The sequence below is a fragment of the Pectinophora gossypiella genome, chromosome 18, assembly GCF_024362695.1.
Source record: "Pectinophora gossypiella chromosome 18, ilPecGoss1.1, whole genome shotgun sequence".
Classification (NCBI taxonomy): domain Eukaryota; kingdom Metazoa; phylum Arthropoda; class Insecta; order Lepidoptera; family Gelechiidae; genus Pectinophora; species Pectinophora gossypiella.
Window position 1 is genome coordinate 6,534,341 of NC_065421.1, and position 26,475 is coordinate 6,560,815.

At 37.7% G+C, this 26,475-nt stretch overlaps 2 protein-coding genes and 1 long non-coding RNA gene across 4 annotated transcripts in view; 2 read left to right on the forward strand and 1 right to left on the reverse strand.

The window, feature by feature from the left end:
- Positions 1 to 810: 810 nt before the first annotated feature.
- Positions 811 to 3,093, reverse strand: LOC126374977 (uncharacterized). The gene is made up of 4 exons (XR_007567523.1): positions 2,520 to 3,093; positions 2,100 to 2,256; positions 1,892 to 2,000; positions 811 to 1,626 (listed from the first exon to the last, which is right to left on the reverse strand). It is a non-coding gene; the product is annotated as an uncharacterized LOC126374977 (long non-coding RNA).
- A 4,943-nt stretch (positions 3,094 to 8,036) lies between these two features.
- On the forward strand, positions 8,037 to 22,906 carry LOC126374969 (WD repeat-containing protein 37). The gene is made up of 9 exons (XM_050021768.1): positions 8,037 to 8,417; positions 8,686 to 8,802; positions 10,742 to 10,933; positions 11,520 to 11,692; positions 12,605 to 12,836; positions 13,607 to 13,745; positions 14,192 to 14,261; positions 15,476 to 15,652; positions 16,722 to 22,906. Exons 1-9 carry the CDS (start codon positions 8,240 to 8,242, stop codon positions 16,845 to 16,847), a joined length of 1,404 nt encoding a protein of 467 aa, XP_049877725.1. The 5' UTR covers positions 8,037 to 8,239; the 3' UTR covers positions 16,848 to 22,906.
- Positions 22,907 to 23,826: 920 nt separating this feature from the next.
- The window catches only part of LOC126374963 (probable ATP-dependent RNA helicase spindle-E), a 31,009-nt gene continuing 28,360 nt past the window's right edge, over positions 23,827 to 26,475 (forward strand). The window contains exons 1-5 of one of the 2 annotated variants that reach the window (XM_050021762.1): positions 23,827 to 23,956; positions 24,356 to 24,581; positions 24,884 to 25,078; positions 26,046 to 26,267; positions 26,360 to 26,435. In XM_050021762.1, the coding sequence (XP_049877719.1) occupies positions 24,369 to 24,581; positions 24,884 to 25,078; positions 26,046 to 26,267; positions 26,360 to 26,435 (706 nt within the window). In that variant the 5' untranslated portion in view covers positions 23,827 to 23,956; positions 24,356 to 24,368. Of the gene's footprint in view, positions 23,957 to 24,061; positions 24,210 to 24,355; positions 24,582 to 24,883; positions 25,079 to 26,045; positions 26,268 to 26,359; positions 26,436 to 26,475 lie in introns of those variants that run through there. The other variant, XM_050021761.1, reaches the window with a different exon arrangement.

Sequence of the window (26,475 nt, forward strand, 5' to 3'; positions counted from 1 at the left end):
CTATAAAGCCACCTATTCACAGCAGGATTTTTATAGTCTTTGTCGACAAGACTAAACAAGTTACAAAGTTACCAACGTAGACAGAGAAACTAATAGACTAAATCACCGTGTAACCGGCTATGAGACAGGTATAGTTTTTATACGTATTGCCACAAATAAAAACTACCCATAACCAGGGTAAACTTTACTATGTGGAAAATATGACTCATTGAAAGGATATTACCACATGGTTGGTAAACTGTAATAAGCCACGTAAAAAAAAGTTTGTATACTTTAAAAAATAATACGCGCCCGTTACAAGTCGTGCGGCCGCTGCGACTTGCCATTAAAATCCGCGGGACTTCTTTCGTGGCGCGGACCATCATCAACAGCCGTATGACGCCCACTGCTAGGCATAGGCCTCCCCCAAGGAACTCCACGACCATACATTTAACCAAACGCAACTGTTCCTATATGAGGGACTTTAGTCACAGCCATAGCGACTTTCGACAGTGGTTCAACGTGGTACACCAAGTGGCCAACGTAGTCGCTGTAGTCGTCTGCGAGTGGCGACCAAATGAATTAGAAGTTCAGTGAATTAAGTCAGTGCGACCAAAGTCGTAAACTTCGCTTGCATGGATAATTAGCAAATTAGCAGTGCTAACTTGAACACCATATACAGTCCGATTTTTAACCCAGTTAAATATAGGGTAAGCAGTCTGTAAAGCTAAAAAAAGTAAAGGGTAAGAGGACGGTAGAACAGAACAATAAAACTGCACATTAATAGAAAGAAACTTTGTTTAAATGACTATAAAAAAAAAACAAAAATAATAAACTGAAAATATTCATTGATTACGTAACAGGGTCAATTTGTTGTACATATTTCGCACTTTTACATCAGGCTCTGATAAGTTTTTGGCGTAATGATGAAACCGAACTTTTAAATAATTCATAATTATGGCATTAAAAGCATTTCATGGCTTTCTAAAGGAGAATGGTCAAACCGGTTGCCGTGAAATTAAAAAAAATCTTTAATTGGGCTTAGTTGTATACATTTCCTGATTAAAAGCATTAAAATATTTTTTTGTTGACAGTATTTTTAAACCTAACCGTATGACATTTTGTCTAAAAATTCTTTCAGCAATTTCACATAAATTTATTACATCAGCAGAAGGATATCGCAAACCGCCTTTGTCTTTTTTGGAAATTAATAACAAGTTTAAATTTGACATCTCCACTATGCTACTTAAGCAATCGTGACACTTTACTATTTTGGACACTTTGGTAACAACAAAGCCCGCAATATATACCACTACATGTTTTGTATATTCTGTTAAACGGGATGGATCTGGCAGATAGTCATGGTCTACTGAAAAATCAAGTTCCTCGGATTCGAAAGCTTCTTCTATTAACGCATCATCTCTTAAAAATGAAAGAGAAGAGTTGATCTGTTTTTCAAAATTTAAAGTTTAGCCGCAGTTCAGCAATAACGTCAGACAGTTCAGCATTTTTTTTTACTAAACGCCGGTTCGCTTGTCTTGCAGCACGTAGTTTTTTCAATCGAGTTTCTGACAAAACCCTTTTTCTTTCAAGTATAAGCTTTAACTTTTTCTTCCGAGGCGTATCTGTGTAATCATGTTCTTTTGCCTGAAATAATAAAAAAAAACATTCATTGACAATTTCAAGGCGTAAAAATTGAGAGAAAAGTGTTAACAGATTCTTAATTCAATCATCAACAGACAAATAACAAAAAATGGAAAATAGTATCGATCAGAGGAATAAAAGTGGCCTCCCATTTTTAATCAAAAGTGGCTGCAAATATATTCTCGATTATTTGTAGTTCTGCCCACCGCTTCGGGGAATACGGGCGTGGGTTTATGTATATATGTTGTTTCAAATACCAGCAGCTTACCTCGCTTAGTTGGATTTTCCTGCTTCTAAATATAGTTGGCAGGGATGCCGGCAACTTCACTATGTTGCATTGAGGATGGTGAACAACTTGGTACAGAAACATTTTCCAACTGTAAATAAAAATAAACTTAATAAAATATCAGGATTGATTGAAAGGTAAATTGACTTCTTCTTGGTCATAATATATCCAAGAGGAACATATAACTTACATGACAGAACTTGGTTGGACTTGTTCTATCTCCATGTTTAATAAAGAAGTTGCCATCAAAATGCTTAGAGCATATTACAGAACTTTTAGGCGGTTCCCAGTTTGTTATTCCACATGCTTTAACCCAATCAGTGCGTTCACGTTCTTGAAGTGGAAACCTTTAATGACAACAACATATAAATAATAATAGACAGTAAGTAATTGGTTCCACTTGATATGACTTTTTTGTGAAAATCTAGGGTAAAAATAACTGTTCGGTAGGCAACACTAAAATTTCGTGGTGATTTTGTAATTACAGAAAAATACACGAAAAATCACCTGCAATTACACTGGAATCTCTTTCTAACACCAAATTGAAGATTTTACGAGAATAAAACACAGAAATAAAGAGTTTTAAGGTATAATTTAATGGAAATTGTACCTGTGATAGGATGTACCCGGACTGCTTCGATATGTTCTGTTTTCACACGCTAAAACACTACATACTGGCATTGTTATTATTACGCTATTGATTTTGTCCAAAAAAAATGTACTTGGAAGCTAAGAAACACTAATATAAATGTTTTGCATTACAACAAAACAGTTATTATGTGTTGAATAAAACACACAGCGTTTAGGTGAAGAAGCAGTCTGTGAATAGCCTTGAAACCATAAATAATTTAAGAAAACATACCTGAATCTCTATGGTTTACCGTAAGTTTCTTTCTACTGTCACCAGAGGGCGCCAGTTTCTATGCGATTGGGACGTCATCTATGACGTACTTCATAGTGTCTTCGCCACCAGCAAGTACCTTGATGCAACGCTGTGTGTTTTATTCAACACATAATAACTGTTTTGTTGTAATGCAAAACATTTATATTATGTGTTTTCCTAAAACACACAGCGTTTAGGTGAAGACCTGTTTGTTATCTGCTGGTGATTAAAACAAACGCTATGTGATCTATAAGAAAATACACTTTAACATAATCAGAAACTTTATGTTAAGAAAATAAACATTTACATATCATGAAAATGTATGAAAATAAACATTTAAGAAGCTTATCTTAAACATATTCAAAATAAACAATCAATATTAAACAAATAAAAAACGAAAAGTAACTAAAATTCTTCCTAAGTTATTTAAAATTAAATCAAAAAATTCTTAGGCATTTGTAAAATTAGAAACCAACAAATCAGCACTTTTAGCTTCAGTTCTTTCAATCTGCCTACAATAATATTTACTGAAAGTTTCAATACTCTTCCAATTCCCTCTGCGGAGAATTTCTTCTACGGGTCTATTCTCTAACCAGCCTCTTGAAGCTACAGCTGATCTTATACTTCCAGGTGAAGCATCTATATGAGCCTCTCTAAAAATGGTCCGTATCCATCCTGCTATTATGGTCCTAGTAGCTGGTTTTACTACACCAGTAACCGAGATAAATAGACTTAAAGGATTTCCTCCTTTTGAACGTCTAGAGTTAGAGGCTTGGATAAGTTGTTTAATATGTCTTACAGGACAAACCTTCACATCAGTGTGTGCATATAGTCGCCAACCTGACTGACGATGAGAAGCTGAATCTGTTTTGGAACCAAACATTGGCCACAAAATGATTTCATCATCTTGTTGAATACAACTCTCATCAGTGACTTGAAGAAGTGTCAAATCATGTAATCTACGTCCTGATGCTAATAGAAGAATCAATGCTGTTCTTCTGGAAATATCAAAAAATGAACCTGTACTCGGAGTTGTTCTTAACCAATCAAATAACAATTTTGTATCCCATATTGGTGGCTTTTGGGGTCTTGGTTTCGCTTGTGATATGGCTTTTAACACTTGGTGAACTAGAAAATTTTTTGTCAGATGTTCTCCGGATGATGCACAATATGTCAAAATTGCAGATTTATGTAGCAATATGGTGCTATAAGCCAAGTTTTCCTTTATGTAAAGGTTGGCTAAGAATCTTGCAATGTCATTTCCATGTGGAATCTTGTGATTAATGCTATTAGATTCACACCACGAAATCCATCTCTTAATAGGAGCGCTGTAAGTAGTAAGAGTAGATGTCCGCCAACTACTTCTCAAGAGCTGTTGTTCTTCGTGGCTCCAATGCGCGATCCTATCAGCCCACCCCCAATTTTCCACGCCTGCAGACATAACTTGTCTATTTGTGGTGGAACAGTTTTTGTAGTCCAGTCTATCAGAACCTTCCGCAGGTTCGGTATAGGAATTGGCTCTTCTAGGGCTCTCGCCTGAAGGTCCGGTAGCCAAAAGCACTGATTCCAATTTGGGGCTATCAGGATGAACGTCCCGCTCGCATTGTTGAGATGAGCTAGCACCCGCGGTATGAGATTGGGTGGTGGAAACAGCCAGCCCAGCTGGACGACCCATTCTTGACTGAAGGCATCGCAAAAAATTGCCGAGCCATCTCTCGAGTCTAGGGACACATATTTTTTTACTACGGCGGTTTCTCTGGACGCGAAGAAGTCGACGTCTGGAACGCCCCACTTTTTGAATATGGCCTCCGCGGCCGGGCGTAGTAGGTGCCATTCCGGTAATGGTCGACCCCTTGACAGGCGGTCCGCTATTCCGTTTAACCTCCCCGGGAGGTAGGAAGCCGACAGCGTCAGATTCAGCTGCTCGGTTAGCTCCAGGAGCCTGGTAGTTAGATCCAGCATCCCCTGTGAGTGCGTGCCCCCCTCGTTTCTTATGTAGGCTACTAACGTCCGATTGTCCGATTGAATCAGGACATGAGCATTCTGAAGGATTGCACGTTGGTGTTCTATGGCACCATACACTGCGTACATTTCCTTCATGTTGGAGTGCCATTTCATTTGATCTGAAGTCCACTTCCCCGTCAGGAAGAATTCGTTTAAATGTGCTCCCCACCCCGCATCCGCTGCGTCGGTGGTTAGAAAGTGGGTTACTTTTGGCTTGTGCAGTAGCGTTGAGCTGTGATTGATTGCAGCTAGCCACCAACTTAAATCTTGGAGTACATGAGGGGGCAATTCTCTTTTTTGTCTGGGTCTGTTCTTGTTGAATTTTCTCAAGAAAATTTGGGTTTTGCGACAACGTAGGCGTCCCTTGGGAATGGCATAATTTGCGAAATTTAGTAATCCCAAAAGGCATTGAGCTTCCCGCAGAGAACACCTTCTTCTGCTTAGGAGCATCGAGATGCACTCCCTTAGCTTCGTAACTTTCTTTGAGGGTAGTGACAGGATATTTAATTGGGTGTTCCATAAGAGCCCCAGGTACTCTAACTCCTGGGTGGGTTCGAGAACAGATTTTTGGTAATTGACATGCCAGCCCAGTGCTTGCAAAGTCTTCAGTGTTTCCGCAACCTGACAGACTAATTTGGAGCGGTCTTGGTGTACTAACAGGAAGTCGTCTAGATACACCAACAGACGGATGCCACGGGCACGAAGAATCTCCGCAACCCAATTTGTAACGGCCGCAAAAGTGCGGGGGGCCGATGACAGGCCAAACGGTAGAGAAGTTAATTGGAGTACTTCCTGGTTGTAAATGACTCGTAGGAAGCGCCTGTGCGATTCCGAGATTGGTATATGAAAATATGCATTTTGAAGGTCTATCTTTGTTAACCAGTCTCCGGTCTGTAAAAAGTCTCTCACATCTGTTTGCATTATTAGGTGGAAATGTTTTGTATATATGTGGGCATTGAGACCCCTGAGGTCGAATATTGGCCGAGTGCCTCCATCTGACTTTTTGACTAAAAACATCCTCGAATGAAACCCGGAATTTAGAATGGGTGGTTGTTCTAATACCCCCTTCTCCTTCAGATCGTTTATCATTGATGTCATCTCCGGGGATATTTTTGTTGAAAAATTCTTTATAATTTTTCTGTGAGGGTAATGTAGAGGGGGCTCGTCTTTGAAAGGTATCCGACACCGCGCAATGGTTGTCAGGATGTATTGTTGGGCACCTAATTGTTCCCAGTCTGCTAAATGTTCCCTCAGGCAACCCCCTCTGAACGCCCTCAACAGATAGTCATTTTGACTTAGTATTGGAGTCTGTTCCACTGTTTCGGCGAAAGGTGTGGTTTTTCTTGTTATTATGAGTCTGTTTTTTCTGTTCTGTCTTATTAAATTTGCTTGGTTGCTTCTGGACTTTTTTATTTGTATGTTGCTCTGAAAACCTTTTTTCTTTTAAATAATTAGGTGTGTTCAGCCAAGACTGCACTCCCCCCAGAGAGTTAATAAGTGGCAGCAAACTACCTCGGCTAAACAGGTGCTCTGCACTTGGAGGAATGTTCATTAAGGTTGTCTTAACATTCGGGTTCTTTATTTCCTTAAGGATACGGTCCCGACGTACCTCGATGCATTCTGATCTCTTACCACAGATTATTTGCATCGTTGTTTCAGACATGTTATAGCTTGGGGAACCGGGACCAAATGTAGATGAAACCTTTTCAAATAAAGAATTAGGGTTCAAGTCTTTGGGGTTGGCCGATGCCCAGTCTACCAAGTTTTGTAAACCTGTCTTTAAAAGTTCCCTTTGTTGTAAAACAGCATTTGACAAACCAGCTAACAGATTCTCTGTTGATGCCAAATAATCCTTGTTCTTGTTAAAATGACAAAATTCCTCATTAACTTTCAACCCTACAAAACCAGGTGTTGCTGAAAGAGTTTGCAGTGCTTTTTTATAGCGGATATTTTTCCAAGCTGGACTATCAAACTGTTGCAGTCTTTTTAATTCTTCTAGTCGGTCCTTGTCCGCTAATGGCACAATGTTTCTTTGGTCAAATTCCAAACCTAACTCACCTAAACTGACACAGTTAGAAACCGGCAGACACGGATTTTGTAAAAAAGATGATGGGCCTGGCTGAGCAATGTTATCTACATTTGTATTAGTGTTTAAAGATTGCAAATATTGCGGTATTTGTGACACATACTCAGATAAACAACTTACATGATTAATTAAAGTTTCGACACGAGGGTCGGAACACGTCGTAACATGTTTGGTGGACTTACGTTTTGGTCTCTTATTAGGCGGCGGCGATACGATACTTTCCTCATCTTCCGAAGATGAAGAACTGCTATCAGTATCGCTCGAGGTCCTATTCTGCTCTCCCTCAGGAGCAGCAGAAGGACCCGCCTGGTTTGCATCGCCATAATGCTCCGGATCTGAATTATCCACTGGTTGATCCATATTACATTCGTAACCACTTTTACGTGATGCTATCACTCACTTTTACGTTTTTTAACATAAAAATCTATGAGAATAAACTTTAATTTTGCCTTTTTCTTACGAGAAAACTTTTGACGTTCTGTTACCGGCAAAATTCACAAACGCTATGAAGTACGTCATAGATGACGTCCCAATCGCATAGAAACTGGCGCCCTCTGGTGACAGTAGAAAGAAACTTACGGTAAACCATAGAGATTCAGGTATGTTTTCTTAAATTATTTATGGTTTCAAGGCTATTCACAGACTGCTTCTTCACCTAAACGCTGTGTGTTTTAGGAAAACACATAATAAGTATTTATTTAGAGTAAAAACGCAGAATCAGTTAAATGTTTGCACACATACTGTCATTTTGACGTTTTGTGGTCAGGTAAAAAACAGGTTACAGCGACAAGGACAAAAAAACGATAATGCTATCCCCTTTTTTCTTACGGTTACTGTGTTGGCTTATCTCTTTCTAGTGCGAATGAGACAAAAACATTATTTAGTCTATTAGTTTCTCTGTCTACGGTTACCAAAAAGTTTTTTTTTTAATATAAGAACAAGACTATGCAACGGAAACGTAACGAAATGGTACATATGATATCTAATACAAGTTGTTTACAACCACCAGTCCCAGTCATGCATCACCATGCATTACATAGATGCATCATCTTAAATCTTACCACAGATCTTACTATAAGCGTTCAAAAACCGGTATTATGTAAAAAGTGGACTGTGATTTTTTACATTTGCAACATTAACGTGCAAATGTCAAATGTCAGGGTATTGCTGGAAATATCTCGTCGTGTATTTATTTTGAAAATTACTTTTCAATAAATAATACAATCGTTTTATAAAAATCTTTCATAAAAGTGGTTTATATTGCGGTTAATATTTGGGGTGAAACGATTTGATATAATTCGGTCGTATACTATGTGATCTGATATTAGTACAAGATCCGTGTTCTGTCTCCGTGACCATGAAATCCAGCAAACGAAGACTTCAGGCACTCACCGAGGGTTCCGATGGAATTCCTAATTACCTCAAAATGGAAGATTCTGAAACATCCATTCCGCCAGTGTTTAGGTCCCGCCTACATGAACTGTTCTCCCAGATAGAGAAAGAATTTGACCTTCTTTACACTGAAAACCTAAACCGTAAGTAAATATACGTATCAAGTGCATAAACAAACATACACCTGTTTGACGAGTTAGGTCCACTGTACTCCAGTTTTACCTTGGAATATTTATAAGTGTATGTTACAAAACATTATGTTTTCACAAGATCCTTCCATTTGTGCCAAATGACAGTACTAACTATATTTTGTTGATACTTTTTTGCACAAATATGCAGAATATCTCAATATTTTTACTTACTATGTTAAAGTACTTTGATATGAGTTTTCAAATTTATTTCCTTTTACAGTTCAAGAAAAAATAGAGATTTTGAGTGAGAAGTTGGAAAGGGAAAGCTATGTGGGAGACAGACAGAACGCCGACTATATTGAGTTTGAAACCTCGGGGAAAAACTCCAAAGTCAAATGTAAGTATAATAAAACAAATTTGCGTATATAAATTCAATTGACAATCATTGTGAATCACAATAGTCTATTGTCAGGCTGACCTCATATCTTATAATTAAATCTAAATTTTAGCTGGTTAAAACTGGATTATATTCTATGTAGGTACACACAGGTTAGGTAACTACAGTAATAGGTTTTAAAAATTACTGGGTCTTACTAGATGCAACTGCAAAATTGTATGTAATTGAAGTATTGTACCTTGTGATTATGTTCTCAACTTTGTATTACAATTGCTTTGGTTATTAGTTTCAAATTCTTTTAAATAGTATAGATTCATTATGCCACTAATATATCCATTTTATTTTTTTTAAACAATCAAGTCCTGAGAATAGATTAGAATGAGAATAATTGTCTGAGATTAATTAATTAAAAATAATAATAATTAATTTATTTATTTATTATGATTTGATTAATTTATTATTAATTTTTATTAATTATTTATTATTATTAGTTTTTTAATTATGTGTAATGAAAACAAATATCAACAAAATTAGTTTCCTATTTACTGTATTATCTAATTTGTACACAGTTTTTTTTTTGAGCGTATAGTAGCAAATTTGACATAAATTGAGTAGGTAACATAACTGGCTAAGTAAGCAAATACTTGTATACCAGTCTGTGATGCTTCTGTCCTGGAGATCAGACACAGAAACATGGCTAGCATACAATCTTATGTAGCCCACAGAATAAACAAAATAGAAACAAAAGTTATAACAAATTAAAGGCTAATGTGTATCTCTTTTTTGTGTGAGATACAAGTGTACTTGAGTGAAGATTAAATACAAAGTTTTTAAGTAAGTATATACAGCAAATAAGTATAGTATATGTGCTTTATATAATTATATAGTCAATAGGGATGAATGGAAGCATTGAGTCAAACCAGATCCTGGACTTTTTCAATGCTGGTGGAATAAGTATATTATTGTATTGTACATACATACATACATAAACTCACGCCCGTAATCCCTAATGGGGTGGGCAGAGCCACAAGTACTCAAAGACAACTTGCAGCCACTGTTGATACGAAGTCCTAAGATGGATTATGATGAACCTTATGGTGATAAGGGACCAGCCTATCGCCCATAACATTAGCCCGTCATTTAGAGGACAGAATCCCTCTGTCGGATTTTACGACATGCCCAGGAAGACAAGCAGCTGAACGTGTTCTATGTTTTTTATTTGCTCCCAGAACAGCATAGAAGCAATTAAAATTATTGTATTGTGTTTTAAGTAAATGAGTGTTCTGCTGCCTACCGATATTTGAATGAAGAGTTATGGTTCTAGTTACATCTAGTCCATGGTTTTTAACAATTCCATACTTTATTTATATTTAAAGTCACAAATCATAGCAGTGGATGCAAGGTTATTCTCATTATGCTCCTGCATATTTCAAATATAGATTACAGGCTTAATTCAAGGGTAAAGTGATTAGCCATTACTATATACATTTACAGTCACACCTGTACTTTCAGAAGACAATTTGCATACAATTTTACTTTATTGTAGCCAGGATAATAAGTCTATCATCAACTTATACTTGCATAGGTACCCTTAACCTGCACACTCACACATTCATATACATACTCAACTCACATTCCTTTCACTCTTACACTTAGATGTAAGTTTAACTTTAAGTTTCCTACTTCTTATTAATATTCCTTTACCAAACTGCGCCAACCTTACTTGTACCCCATTTTTTAAAGTTGGTCAAAATACAGGCTCCGCCTAGTTTGGAAACCTCTGTTCATTTGGTCATATTTATAATGTAGCCACCCTGTTTCATGTGCCTTAATTACTGTATTGTTTCTGATAATAAACACATTTCTCATTTTGAACTATTATACAATCTTCAAGCCTTACATAAAATGAGTAAATTAATTATTGTTTTTTTTTTATCAGTATCCCAAAGCAACTCCCAAAAAGTGAAAGCAAGCCACAAGCTCCGCGTGCAGACCAGCAAAATTGTGTCCAGCTTCAAGGCTCCCACGTACAACTGCCAGCTGGTGCGCGAGTTCAGCGGACACAAGGACGGCATCTGGGATGTGTCCTCCGCTAGGCCCGGGCAGGCCCTCATTGGCACGGCTTCTGCTGGTTTGTGTTTATATACCTGTCTGTAAGATAATTTAGTTTAATTGTTATTCATCGATTTTGTATTGCTTTGTTTCTAAACATTATGTCCCTAAAACTTTAGTTGCAAATCTTGACCTGGGTATAACTGCATCTTGAATGAGGCTACAAAGACATTTAGAGTAATCCTATTTACACAGAAATATTTTGTTTAATAGAACATAAATTCGACTTCCAAATAGTTTTTATCCGAAATATTGTAAAGGGATTACTCCCTTACATCATTCTAATGTCTTAAAATTATATTATTGTTAGACTTTTAAACATTAATCACTTTAATACCTACAATTGGGCGCAGAAGGCCTAGACGGACGTACTTTGACCAAATTGGAGATGTCCTTAGAAAAGGTTTAGTTTGATCTACTCTGAACCGGCGTGCGTGTATGTGACGATTGATGAATGTGGAGGAAGCAAGAGAAGTGTATCAGGATCGAAACAAATGGAATTCCATAGTCTCTGCTTACCTGTAGCAAAAAGGCAATCCTTATGTAATTCTTGTGTTGTTGTTGTTACGTTTGTTCTTCTTATGTTGTTCCAATCTCTAACACAGACCACACAGCATGCGTATGGAGTGTGGAGTGGGGCAAATGCCTGCTCCAATACACGGGTCACTCGGGGTCAGTGAACTCTCTCCGCTTCCACCCCAATCGGGACATCGCGCTCACCAGCAGCGGAGACAACACCGCACATGTGTGGCAGGCCGCTGTTAATTGGGATCTACCGGTATGTCCCATCTATTCTAATAGATAGTTATTGACAAATGGTACTTGGTTGGTTCTTTTGCTTTGCATGTCAACTATTTAGTGTAACTAGGGTAAGAGCGAGACATCCCCAACTCAAGCATTAACCTTGCTTCCTGGGGTTGCCTCATAACTTTATGCTGCTTGAAACCAAAAATAAACACTTTTTTTTTTGTTCAGCTGCTTCTCTTCCCGGGCATGTCGTAAAAACCGACAGAGGGATTGTGTCATCTAACATGATGGACTAATGTTACGGCCAAAGGCTGATCCCTTATCACCATAAGGTTCATCATATCCATCTTTGGACTTCGTATCAACAGTGGCTGCAAGTTGTCTTTGATTACTTGTGGCTCTGCCCACCCCATTAGGGATTACGGGCGTGAGTTTATGTATGTATGTATGTTTTTTTTCTAGTTTTGCGCACTTAACGTGATAGAGGTAAAATCTTGAAAAACATTTGAAAGTATCAAAGTTAAAACAAGAAAATTCATCATCATCTGCCTAGTGTTATCCCGTTTTTCACAGGGTCTGCTTACCTAACCTGAAGATTTGACAGGTCCGGTTTTTAGAGAAGCTACTGTCTATCTGACCTTCCAACCCGCGAAGGGAAACCTCCGAAATGCATTTCCTCACGATGTTTTTCTTCACCCAACAACTGCATTATCTTAAAAAATTCCAATTTTTAGCATACCCAATTCAGTTTGTATAATATTAAATAATTACGACAGGAATGAATACTAGAAATACTCTTTGTCACTTGCAAGCATCTTTTTTATTTTATTAAGTGTAAACGATCCCATAACTGATCACAAACTTCCCCTTAATTCTTATAAAACTTACATATATCGCGGAAGCAGGTTCAATAAGTTTCTTGATTTTTTTTTTTCTACGACAGCGTGGCCAGTCCTCGGAAGAGGAACTTGAAGGCGGCGGCGAGGAGAGCTTAGGCGAAGGCGGCGACCGTCCGGAGGTTCTGCGCACACCATTGGCTGAGCTAGGCGGCCATCAGGGTGTAGTGGTGGCCGCTGATTGGCTGGCTGGTGGTGATCACGTCATCACGGCCTCTTGGGATCGCACGGCTAACTTGTATGACGTGGAGACCGGGGATTGCCTGCAGATTCTGACAGGTTTGATTGTTTTATATCTTCTGTAACGTCATTGGTTAAGCAAGGAAGCCACTGGATTTAGTGGCCGATGAATGGCGTCCGTGGTCCAGTGGTTGAGCGATCCGGACGCCCCAGGTTCGAATCCCGGTGGGGACATTTCACAAAAATCCCTTTGTGATCCCTAGTTTGGCTAGGACATTACAGGCTGATCACCTGAATGTCCGAAAGTAAGATGATCCGTGCTTCGGAAGGCACGTTGAGCCGTTGGTCACGGTCACTACTTACTGATGTTAGAATGGAGCCATGTCAGGGGCCTTTGGCGGCTCAATAATAACCCTGACACCAGGGTTGATGAGATTGGTATACCCCCTCACAACTCACACGATAAGAAGAGAAGATCGAGACTGGGCTGCCTGCTAGTTCTTGCAGGTTTTGTTGGCGACCGTGTAGCAACAGTCGTAACTGTAAAGGTCGCGACCGTGCGTCGACCCACAACACCTCCTTGTGCCTGTGGGACTTCCTCGGAAGAACTTTATTTCATTATGTCCCACATAGTACTGTGTCATTACTAAACTACCTTCAGACACACACCACACCGGACACTCCATACAAAAATGTTCTTAGTAGTGTCGACTTACCCCGTCCATGCGAGCGAGACAGAAAATCCGCTCGCGCTCCTTGCGTCTTAAGAAATGAAGTGGGTAGGCAAATCGGGGAAGGGTAATCAAGCTTAGTGCGAGGCGAAGAATGTCCCTTCTGTTCGTACTATTATTCTTTGTTCTTTGCTGCAGGTCATGACCATGAGCTGACGCACGCCTCAGCTCATCACAGCTCGCGACTGGTGGTCACCGCCTCCCGTGACACCACCTTCCGTCTTTGGGACTTCCGCGAGCCCATACACTCCGTCTCTGTCTTCCAGGGGCACACTGAGTACGTTTGTTTCTTTTTTATTAACTTCTCTTATAGTTTAATTTATATGTCTCTGCTAAACTGGTAGTAAAGGAAAACTAAAAGTAGCATAAATTGCGTTCAGATGCTTCTTGTCTCGAGCGAGAAAGTTTTACAACGCAACGTTTTATGAATATAATTCATTTTCTATTTTAAAATAACCCTGTCATTCTGCAATCCTCTCTTCTCTCGCTCGCTCCTCACTCTCTCTTTCACACACCTTTACGTTACTAAAAGCCAATTATCCCGTATTTTACATGACTCGCATACCTAACCTGAAGATTTGCTTGGTCCGGTTTTGTTACAGAAGCGACTGTCTGACCTTCCAACCCTAAGATAAAACCACCCCAATTGACCGTTCCCACCTTAATTTTGATTACTTTATTATCTATGAACTACATTGTTATTAATTCTGTTTAATTTCACAGGAGTGTAACATCAGCAGTGTTTACTCGCGAGGACAAAGTCGTGTCCGGGTCTGATGATCGCTCCGTCAAGGTATACTTTAGTTAATAAACAAATCAACATTATTCTTTTGCGTAGATTGTAGTTCTGTCTCATTCGAGTGGCGGAGTGGAGTACTTCTCGTGTTCCCTCCGCGCTTCGGTTGTAGACAGACCAATCTATCATAAAATAGTTGAGAAGAAGGAAGAATAGTCACATAACACGCGCTATTTTACAATACAATACAAATAAAAAGATAATTAAAAAAATATATATAAATATAATTTACAAAAGACTCTTAACTAGGTACATGGCAAATGGCGGCCTTGGGACTATTTTATGTGTCCCCGAAGGCCTAAGCAGAGGTATATAGTATATACATCCTCACCCTCCCTCTCATACAGCCAAGTTGAACACATTGAAGAAGAACATGAACCACAGATTACTTAATAATTAAAACACATAATAACGGGTTCTTACCGCGTTTGAAATAGGGATATGATACTCCCGATATTTCGACACTGTTGCAAGTGCCATGATCACGGGATGACTGAATATTGGGAGTCTCATAACCCTATTTCAAACGCGGTAAGAACCCGTTATTATTTGTTTTAATTATGATAATAACCGCGTAAACTTAAAACAATACTTAATAATTGCTACGTAACAAACATAACACCCAGTACAACATTAAACATTTCCTGTACCTATCAAGAGAAAAACCTACTCCGTCTCGGCGATTTCATCAGCGACCATACATAAACAGCCTATATATGTCCCACTACTGGGCACAGGCTTCCCCTAAATCAACCGGTACGCTACTTCACTGCGGGTTGGTAGAGGTGTTTTTACGGCTAACAGCCGGGACCAACGGCCTAACGTGACCTCCGAAACACGGAATCATCTTACTTTTTCAGACAATCAAGTTCAGCGACCATACGTGCCAAAATGTATATAAATACTCAAACGTACAATTGACATAGCTTCGCACCACGCCTCCGTAAAATAAAAGTTATTTGGTGGGTGTTCTGTTATCTAAAAGTTTAGGAACCCCGTGGACTATATTATGTTACTACGTCTCGACTTACTCAACTATATTACTATATTTAGCCACTATAATTATTACTATATTTAGCCACTATATTGCTATATTTAGCCACTATATTGCTATATTTAGCCATTATTACTATATTTAGCCACTATATTACTATATTTAGCCACTATATTGCTATATTAACCCAGTATATTTAGCCACCGCTTGATTCCAGGTGTGGGACGTCCGCAACATGCGTTCAGCACTAGCCACGATCAGGTCAGACTCGTCGGTCAACCGGGTGGGGGTGAGCAGCGGCGGCCTCATTGCTATCCCGCACGACAATCGCCAAGTACGGCTGTTTGACCTGCAGGGACAGCGGCTAGCACGCCTGCCGAGGTCTAGCCGACAGGTTGGTATTGGTTTATTTTCTATATTAAAGTTTCGTTACGTTCCGTCTTGCTTTTTTTTTGTAATTGTTTAGTGGAAATTTGATATGATGTTAATGTCTTTTTTTTGTGTGTGGCACCCTTTTATATTAAACTATTTCTATTCTACTCTATTCTAAAAACTCCCTCAGTAGGGAACACAGAATGCCAGCGTCGTGGCTCACGCCGCGGCTTATTCGGTGTAGAGTTCTTTAATTCAGAACGTCCACTATCACCATATTACGATTGTCTCTTTTATAGCTATTATAATACAATACAAAAATTATTTATTGAACACAAAAAAAAACCATTACACAAACAATTACAGGCATTAATACAAAAGGCGGCTTTATAGCTAAGGTTATTATGTGTAAGTTAGTTGCAAGTTTTATTTATGTTATTGTATTGTTACTATATGTGTGGCGCCCTTTAATTTTCTCTCGTGTGGATTGTGAGATGAATGAGTGATCTCATCAATCTGTGTCCGGGTTATTATTAAGTCGCCAAAGGCTCTTGACATGGCTCATGTCAAGTATATACTTAAGTAAAGAGTAGTGCTAATTCTTGTAGACACCATCTAATTTTATTTTATACCTGTCATTTTCTTATCCGTCGAAAAGGAAAGGGACGGGTAATGCAGGCGAGAAAATTATGAACTAAAAAATTTAAAACCCCACCCAAAATGTTATATTGGCTAATAACCCGAGATAATTAAATTGACAGCAGACGTCAGACGGGTTGTATGGCAGCGTGATGCCCATTTTATTCGACTGCGTTGTTCATTCATTTTAAAATTGACAATTGTGAATCATCCGTTCCTTACGGACCTGACGGGTATAACTTAATATCAAATTAGGAGGGATTTGCGGGAATCGGTGCCAGTAGCCGGGACCTACTGCTTACCCTCCGAAGCATCTTCCTTCGGACATATGGGTAATCAGCCCGCAAGGAATCCCCTCCGTTTGATTGAGGGGAGGCCTGTGCCCAGCACTGGGATGTGTATGCCGGCTGTTTATGTGTGTATGTATTCATAATCACTGTTTTTACCCTCAGGGCCACCGACGCATGGTTACATCAGTAGCGTGGGCGGAAGACATATCCTCGAACATCAACTTCTTCAGTTGCGGCTTCGACCGGCGCATCCTGGGCTGGTCCATCCAACCGTCCAAGGACAACTGAAGTGTAGTGTGGAGGCGATGGGGGTTCTACTATTACATAGCGGGAAATGTGTGGGACACCACAGACGCCGACGGCAAAACATCCGGGATGAGTTTATACGTGGGTTTTATTTTTTAACGTGACTTATTGTAGATTTACCGCAGATGGCATTAACTACGTGGCCGCTGTTTTAGTGGGAAATATCATAACCGTATAAAGTTGCAAAAGAAAACACTGGATCTGTTGTTTTTTAACTTTGACCTAAAGTTCCGACGCCGGTCTCAATTATTGATTATTTTATCTACTTTCGGTTTTTGTTAAACTAAACCTACCTACTCATAAAACTACGTAGATACATAAACTCACGCCTATTTCCCACTGGGGTAAGCAGAGAGTATGGATTTCCACAAGAAATACACATACTAAATACTTGCGTCGATGTACAGGAATTGTAGAAAAAAATGGCTACTACGTCTAGCCGCATGGGTCTTTCCAATGCTTCTATAATTTTCTATCGCTCAAAATCGTCATTTGCCAGAGCGACATAAAGAACGGGAGCGCGACCGCACTCCGACCGCCTGATCAATTCCATTGTGTGCGGTCGTCTTATCTCGCTCTACCAAATGACGGTTCTGAGTGAGAGAAAAGGATAGAAGCATAGGAAAGTGCGGTTCCGAGCTGCCAGATGGGTATCAACCCTAAATGATATAGATTTAAAGAAATAATACGGTGTTTTGTCGTCGGTCTATTATCCCGCGATATAAGTGGACTGATTGGGATGAGTTATGTACAGTTAAGATACTTCGAAGACTTCCAGTTTTGTAGATTTAATCAGTTTCTTTACTGTACATAACTTAGGTAACGCGTTGCCAAAACTGTTTGTGTCCATCGATGTAGAACGAATTTTAATATATTTTCAGAATATTTGTATAACGGTAATGGTTTATTTATGTATTCATTCCGTCATTGTTATTGTAACGTGTAACAGATTACACAATGGATACCTGGGGGGTTAAAAAAGCCACATCGAAGCATCCATCTATTCATCTAAAAAAGCAATATTGAAAGAAAGAAAGAATGAAACGTTTATCATAAAGGGACACCACAGAAAGGATAAAAACACAAAACACGGTATAACACATAAACACAAACATATTGCTATTTGACATTTGTTACTTCACACATACACAGAGACACACAGACACACACACACACACACACACACACACACACACACACACAGACGCACAGACGCACACACGAACACACGCACACACGCACGCACACACACACACACACACACACTATGCAGTAATAACACAGACTAAACATATTACCGTTTCTTACTCCGTATGCTGCTATATTTTATAATTATTATAATAAGCCTTGGTCTGTACCTTAGCACTAAAACTTTCCGGACTCGCTGACCCCCCAAAATACAGGTTTTCCTAGTTTGGGGGACAGAGAATCACTATTTGTATCAAAACTCTGTACGATCAACTGCTATTGTAACTTTTTGTTTGTGTTATTTTTGGAAAATAAAATACTTACTTACTTACTTGTATATGCGCAAATGTCAAATTGCAATATTGCCTTTTTAGATGAATCGTTTCGATGTGGCTTTTTAACCTCCTCATCGCGAGAGTTCACATAGAGAAATCGCGTGATGCAGGAGCTGAAATAAAGCGATCTGATTGGCTACTTCAATGTCACAGTAAAAATGCAGTGACGCTATTGGCTGAGAAATGGCTAAGGAAAGACATGCGGTGTCTATTGTTAGTAATCTGTCCCTATAACGCACTCAGCTTCGCGACTTATTTTATAGTTTTCTTGCACAAAAGTTAGTATTGTTATTAAGGATGTTTAAGTATAATTATTGTTGGTTTTCAGTAGTTTATTAGTGGTCTAGACACGTTTGTTCGTCCAGTTATTGTAGTGTTAAAATTATGTGGAATGTTAGTCTGTAATCGTACATAACGTGGTCGTATTACGAACCAAAGCGATATTGGAATGTATTTGTCTGATTGAGCCGATATAAACATTTCTCTCTGGCCTATTGCTAATAGTTAGAACTAACCAAGGTATAAGAAGAGAGGTATGCTCAAAAGTGACAGCGAAATCGAGGTTAGCCCAGCTGACGTCATCCCACCCTACGTTGCCATTTCCTGAAAAATAAATTACCCACGACCAATCTTTTTATATTTACTTTGCAAGTTAATTTTGAACTTTTAGTAAAAGAGTTACTTACAGTTTTAATGGTTTTTTTTATATATGTGACAAGTAATAGTAATTAAATACATTAGTCAGTAATTCACTTAATTTTTCCGAAGCACGGACCATCTTTCTTTGGGACAATCAGGTGATCAGCCTGTAATGTCCTAACCAAACTAAGGATCACAAAGTGACTTTTGTGATATGTCCCCACCGGGTTTCGAACCCTAGACCTCCGGATCGTGAGCCCAACGCTGCACTGGACCACGAGGCCGTCCCAACATTGGGATGATGCTGGCTGATTGATGATAATGAACTAAATAGGTAACTAATTGAGCCATTCCAGTGGTTCAATAGTAACTGACACTACGGTTGGTAAGGTTGGTCAATTAACTCAGACCCTACACGAAAGACGCAGGTCGACTTTATAATTATTTTCTTCGCGCCTGCAAAGCGTCTTTTAAATGCTAAGAAAATCATTGGTTCGTAAAACAAGCACAATAAACAAGAAAATAACTTCAGAATAAATTAAGGCCAAAAGGACTTGGGAATGCTCTAATTTGGTATTTGATGTGATTACATAATATTTATTAAATATGATTAACTATTTAATAATCTGTATAAATAAACACCTTATATTAAGAAAGGTAAAGGGATGGAATTAGTCGTGAAATAACCAATTTAATAACTATCGTGTTAGGTATGATTTAGATTATGCTTTCAATATGTGTTGTGAACTTTGAATGTGTCCACTAATTCTTTATTCACGCTCCCATTAGTTTAAAAAAGGCAAACTTTTCATGTGTTTTGATTATATTTTCGTATTAATGAGTCAGGAATAACAATTGCAACTCAACTCAATGACTTGAGTATAATCGTCATTGGTTTTTTGGACCTAATTTTTGGCTTTGCTTTTTGTACCTAACCATAGTCTGGTATACCATGTAATGTCTTAAAAATGTACCTCTAGCAAAAAATCTCCATAAATTCCCGCACTAGCAGTCTTTTTTTTTTAAATCCGTTGTAGTTTTTGGTCTATATAATTATAATATAGAATCAATTTGTGAGGTATATCACTAAAATTATATTAAAAACATGATGCATATCTTCATGTATACCAACGTTAACGAGAACAGTGCACCTAGTCAAAAACTTATTTTAAGCCAAAGATAGCTCCGGATTTTACACGCTGTTTACGAGCAATGTCCCATAAACTAGAGCATTAATATTTTTATTTTTTAATTTGTAGTCGAACAGCTTTGAATCTTCGCATGAAAAATGGCTTGTACTTAGGCACGTATCATTTCCTGCCTTGCCGTCTTGTAGTATTATTCTAATTTCAAGTTTAATGTACATTGTTTGAGGTTTAAGAAGTAAATTAAATTTGAACACATGATACCGGGTTCTTATCGAATTATTATCAGGGATATGAGACTCCCAATATTTAAACACTGTTGCAAGTGCCATGATCACGGGACGACTGATGAAATTGGAGTGGAATAGGTAGACAATAACGCGGTAAGAACCTGGTATTATGTGTTATAATTTAATGTACTTCTTTATCTATCTATATCACTTGCTACTGCCAATGTATGTATACTTTTAGCTTTATTTTATCTCAATAATTGTGATTGGTATTTATTATTAATAATTTAATTATATATTCGTGTCTTTTAAGATTTGTAGGGTTGCAAATCCAAGATTTATATTGTGCTTGGCATGCCCGTCGTTTAGAATGGATGGTATAGACACTACTGTGTAAAACTTCTTATTTAATGCATGGACTTTTAGAAAGTGCATTAAATAAGAAATATTATAATTCCGTATTTTATCGTTTGTGTAATACATACATACAGTCATAAGCAATATCATGTACCCACTTTAGAATCCTGTCGCACTATCATATTTGACATTTAATGAGACTTACCGTTTAATATGTCACAAAAGTTAATGTGACATGGTTTCAAAATGTATACATATTAGGACTCGTGACCGTACATAAACTCACGCCTGTAATCCCTAATGGGGTCAGCAGAGCCATAAGCAAGACAACTTGCAGACACTATTGATACTAAGTAAGCTGGATATGATGAACCTTATGGTGATAAGGGATCAGCCTATCGTCCATAACATTAGTCCATCATGTTAGAAAGGACACAATCCCTATCGGATTTTGTGACTTGCCCGGGAAGACAAGCAGTTGAACGTGTTCTGTTTTTTATTTGCTTCCAGAACAGCGTCGAAGCGTTAGTGTAATCATCATCATCATCAGCCGTACAACGCCCACTGCTGGGCATAGGCCTCCCCCAAGTTAGTGTAATAACTCGTAAAATTACTAAACGGATTAGGATGAGTTATGTACAGTAAATAAACTTTGATGCCTTAGGAAAAGTTACGTTTAATCAAGGCATTACAATATTCATTTTGTTTCTGTATAACACCCAGAGACACACAAAGTCATACAAAGAGTGGAACAGTCAAGTTTGCGTTCAGTAGGACTAACATGCGCAACGCGATAAAATTTTGTCACGGTCATTTTATCGATTCTGACGACATAATTATATCGTTTTGTCGAATGGTGCTAAAATGTGAACCCAAATAAGTCATGTCGTTCTGTCAAAATACGACAAAATCGCGTTGCACACATTTTAAGGAAAAAAAACAAACTTATCGATTTCGACAAAATTTATTGAATCGGTCGATAATTTTATCAGGTTGCACATGTGAGCCCAGCAGGTGTTTAACGTTTAGAGAATTATCGTTTTTAAATTTTTCAAATAGGCGATAGTACTTCTTGGACGCGCAGCCTAATAGCCTCGTAAAGCCGAGGTTTCTAGACACAATAGTAAAACAATGGAGTTTGGATTTTAAAAGAACTGTCGGCGTTACGACTATAGACAAATATTCTTATTTATGCTCCTATTTCGAAATATGTATATTAAGTCATGACAATACTGTGTATTTAATTATATTTATATAAAACTGTAGCAAAATCTATCGTGTACATAATCTTTCGTCTAAACATATTCCTGGTTTGACGAGATAAATAATTCATGTTAATAATAATGTGTAATTTATAATTATATTGTGTCCTGTAGTGTTTACAAGTTATTACTTTCGTCACAGATCTATATCACAGATGTCTTCGTTCTCGTGCTATATGTAGATTACATGGATAATATTTTTTAATGAGGGACTTTCCAGGCTACTTTCACCAAAAACAATATAGATGGCGTTGTACAGCTTTAACGTGATAATTACCTATTTTCTCATTACTCGGGTATTTATTATTCCAAAATACTATTTAATGGCAGAAGCTTTTTTTTTTTTTTGACGTGACTTATTGTAGATTTGCCGCAGATGGCATTAACTACTTGGCCGGAAATGGCAGAAGCAAAAAACAAGATACATATAATTGTTGCGTGATATTTGTATTACATTATGTATAGAATTATGTTGCTGCCTATATTGCTTCTCTTTATTTTGATCAGAATAATAATGGGTGCCTGGGTGTAATAAAAATGGGTCATCATTTGTACCCAAAAACAAAGATAAATAATGTCTGTTATCCGTGAAATGATAGAAATCTGTACAGCGCCATCTATATTGTCTTTGAGGGATGTAGCCTAGAAAGTTCCTCATTACATGTTACATTTTCTCTGTGGCTTTACAATCGGCTACAGGTAAAATTATTGTGTTGTTGTACCTACTTTTATTCATGTATGTGTAGTGAATCAAAGCATAATAATCGATTTTAGGTCTATGTAATTATTAATCATAAAACTATCATTTGTTGAATAACTTCTATCAGTGATCTGAATATTTTTGTTATGCCGTGTATGGTAAGGAATATATGAGCTGGTGAAATATTTTTGTGTTTGACTTGACTGTATTTTTCTTTTACTACTTACCCCTTACCGATATAACAAATCTGCCGTCCCTAATAGTGTAGACAAAACCACAAGTTACCAGAGAATGATTTTAAATTGACCACACTTACCTGTAGTTATCGATAAGTGACCCAGTAAACTAAATGAAATTAAAAAAGTGCAGTACAAAATATTTTCAGCTGCTTATCATTCTGGATAGAACAACATGAACTCCAGAAAGTCAGCATTGAGGATGATTGATATAACATGTTATTATTTAAGGTACTACTAAAGCATATTTTTACGAAAAAAAAAAACATTTTTAAACAAAAATATTTTTTATGGCGATAATTTTACTGCAAAAGGCTGTACACACAGGTTTCTTTGACCTATTAGATTATTAAAAAAGTATCAAACGATTGATCAACCTGATCCACCAATCAGAAACCACGAGAATGAAAGAATTATTGGTTTTTCTTCTCGTTTCTTTTCACCACATTCGCATCTCGGCATCTCGCTTGCTTATTGCTTGACTTTTGTCATTTTTTGGGTTGCCAAATTGGAGGGTTTTGTCACAAATTTGAAAATCTTTTTTCCCATATTTCTTTTGTTGGTGCTAATTTCTGTAAACACCATCTAATTTTATTTTGAGTTATATCTGTCATTTTCTTATCCGCCGAAAAGGAAAGGGACGGGTAATCGACAAGCATTAAATTTATGGAACACACGTCAATTTTAAGCACAGATCTAAAACAACCGTCTAAAAATTTTACATTTGCCAATAACCCGACAGAATTATGTTGACAGCACACGTCAAACGGTTTGCATACCAGCGAGATACCTTTTTAATTCGCCCGGGTTATTCATTCATTTACTCATTTTTCCTAAAATTAAGAGCTGTTAAACATCCGTCCCTTTCCTTTTCGGCGGATAAGAAAATGACAGGTATAACTTAAAGTAAAATTAGAAGGTGTCTGCAGGTATCGGAGCCATTGTTGCATCTAATCCAGCTCCTACCCTATCTTATCACGACTCCAACTGTTTAGCCAGGTGTGTACGGTCAACGTAAGGTGGTGTATGGTGACATGGTCTAATATTAATTAAAACGTGATCGTTATATTTCATTAACAAAAACATTTTGGGGGAAATTTTCAGAAAGTTTTTTTATGGAAATGGGTAATTCCAAAATACGTGTCTGGCAACCCTTTCTGTTTCTGTTCAATTTCTGTTGCTGAACTTGCTGAGGATTTTTTTGCAAAACTTAAAAATTGGAAGGTTTACATTTATTTTGTGGAGAATAAGCGTAAGTATTCATGAAAATTGGCTACTAAATGATTTTATTTGTTCGTAATCTGAATCTTATGAAAACGAATACAAGGCTGCGTGACTTTTGTTTATGATTTGTTGTTTTGTAAACTCAGCAATATTTGTCTTTTCCGGTGAGTTTAGTGGATTGTTGAGGATGGATGAGCTTCGGAGCTTCTTCAACGATCCGTGCCCTTCGAAAGGGCAGGTAAAGCGGATAGCTAGCGGGCTGACCGACGGCATAAACATCTCGAAGAATGATACCTGTGATCAGCTTACCCGGCGAGAGGCGCATCGTCGGTCCATGGTCCCGACAGGCACGGATTATGCCCGTGAGATCAAGCAGAGAGAAAATGAAATGTATATCAAGGTTAGACCTCTAATATTTCGTAGAATTTTAACATTTGTGGTAATACTGATATTTTAATAAGAATTTTAAACTTATTTTGCAGTTTGTGGGTATTAGATATTTCCTCTTGTTGTATTGTATCAATTGTATGCCACTTCACAGGCTTTCCGTAAAGACTGGTCTGTGTACATAAATAATCAGTCAAAAGATTAGGTCAAAAGGTACCTATTTGTTCTCATGCAAGACCCAATAAAGTTTCATATTCAATACAGAAAATTCAAGGTTTTGATGTTGTATTGAACTACAAATTATATGTTCTACAGAATGAATTGGACCGTGAGAAGTGGGAGAGTGTATCCGGTGGTCTTGAGTCTATTGAACACTTGTCTTCATGGGGCGCTTCAATGTTGAATGTCGGAGAGCTGACTGAAGAGGCCATGACCGAGGTGTACAGCAAGTACTCCTTTAAGAAGAAGGAAGATACAAATAAACTGGCTATTGATGAATATAAACAAGAGGTATTCCATGTTATATTTGGTTTTTAAGTCATTGTTAGACTGCCGATGAAATACTACTAGTTATTTAAACTTCGAGGACTTGGGGGAACTCTGGCAGTTTGTAAGGGATTCATATTAATAAACAAAATACAATACAAAGAAAAATCTAATAACATTGTAATATTTGAAGTCTTGATTTCTGTTCTGGGTAACATGTGTGAAGTACGTCTCTTACCTAGTTATTCGCTTTTAGGTTGTTTTTGTATACTAGGGTAGTTTCCAACTAGTCAAATCAGTAACTTTTTACTAAACGTCAAAACACTGAAAAAGCAACCTGTGATGTCATAGAAAAATGTGACAAAATGTTATACATAGGTATTATTAGATTTTTCTTTATTCAAATTCATAAATAAATTATAAAGAAAAAAGGAAATGTTTTTTGTCACCTTTAGACCTGTTTTTATTTAGTAATCAGAATTTCATAATTTATTTTTGACCTAGGAAACTATCCAATTATATCCTTTATCTCTTTTGCACAGTGGTTAGAATGATATGATGGTGATATTTGCAAATGTATTTCTTTGTGGGTAATTTTATAGTTTTTATTATTCATAAACTAATTTTAATTGGATTAATGTATTGTGTGGTAATTGCCCCACACACACCCGAGGCTTTGCTGCTACAATCAGTGGTGGAGATTTGTAATTAGCATATAGTTACTAATGATTTTATTTACTGTACTATTCAGCTGTTAATCTTCCTAAAAGTAAATAAATAAATAAATAATAAATTTGCTGCCCCATTTAATACTTCTAGTTCTTTGCTGTGCTAAGATACAGGCCTCTTATGAATCTAGGATTTAACTGTCATCAATATTTTACTATTATCTTCGGGTAGCTAACAGCTTCGTTTACAAGACAAGGGGAGTTAGCAGAACGCCAATTACAAGGTTCCACTTTTTCAATACTTACTCAGAATTTCCCATTAGATTCTGGACAGAATCGGCGGCTTCCCCGTAGTGATCATCGAGGGGCCTACGGGCTGCGGTAAGACAACTCAGGTCCCCCAGTGGATCCTCGACGACTGCTACCAGAAACGCAAGCCTTGCAAGATCATAGTGACGCAGCCGCGCAAGATTGCCGCCATATCTATAGCTAGGAGAGTTGCGCAGGAGAGAGGATGGGATGTCGGCGGACTTGTCGGGTTCCAGGTACTATTCTCTTGTTTTTTTCTTAATCTTTATTTATTATAATTAAAAAATATATCAGGATGGTGATAAAACAATATTCTTTCTCGTTTCAGGTGGGACTGCAAAAAGAAACATCTCCTGATACTCGTATTTCTTACGTCACCACAGGAGTTTTACTACAAAAATTAGGTATACAGCCATTATAATTAAATTATGGAAAAAAACTATG

What these genes read in the sequence shown, in the direction of transcription:
- LOC126374969 (XM_050021768.1), top strand. Translation starts at nt 8,240, where the DNA reads ATGAAATCCAGCAAACGAAGACTTCAGGCACTCACCGAGGGTTCCGAT. An exon ending in TTACACTGAAAACCTAAACC is followed by an intron (nt 8,418 to 8,685) that starts GTAAGTAAATAT and finishes TTCCTTTTACAG; the next exon opens with TTCAAGAAAAAATAGAGATT. An exon ending in GAAAAACTCCAAAGTCAAAT is followed by an intron (nt 8,803 to 10,741) that starts GTAAGTATAATA and finishes TTTTTTTATCAG; the next exon opens with TATCCCAAAGCAACTCCCAA.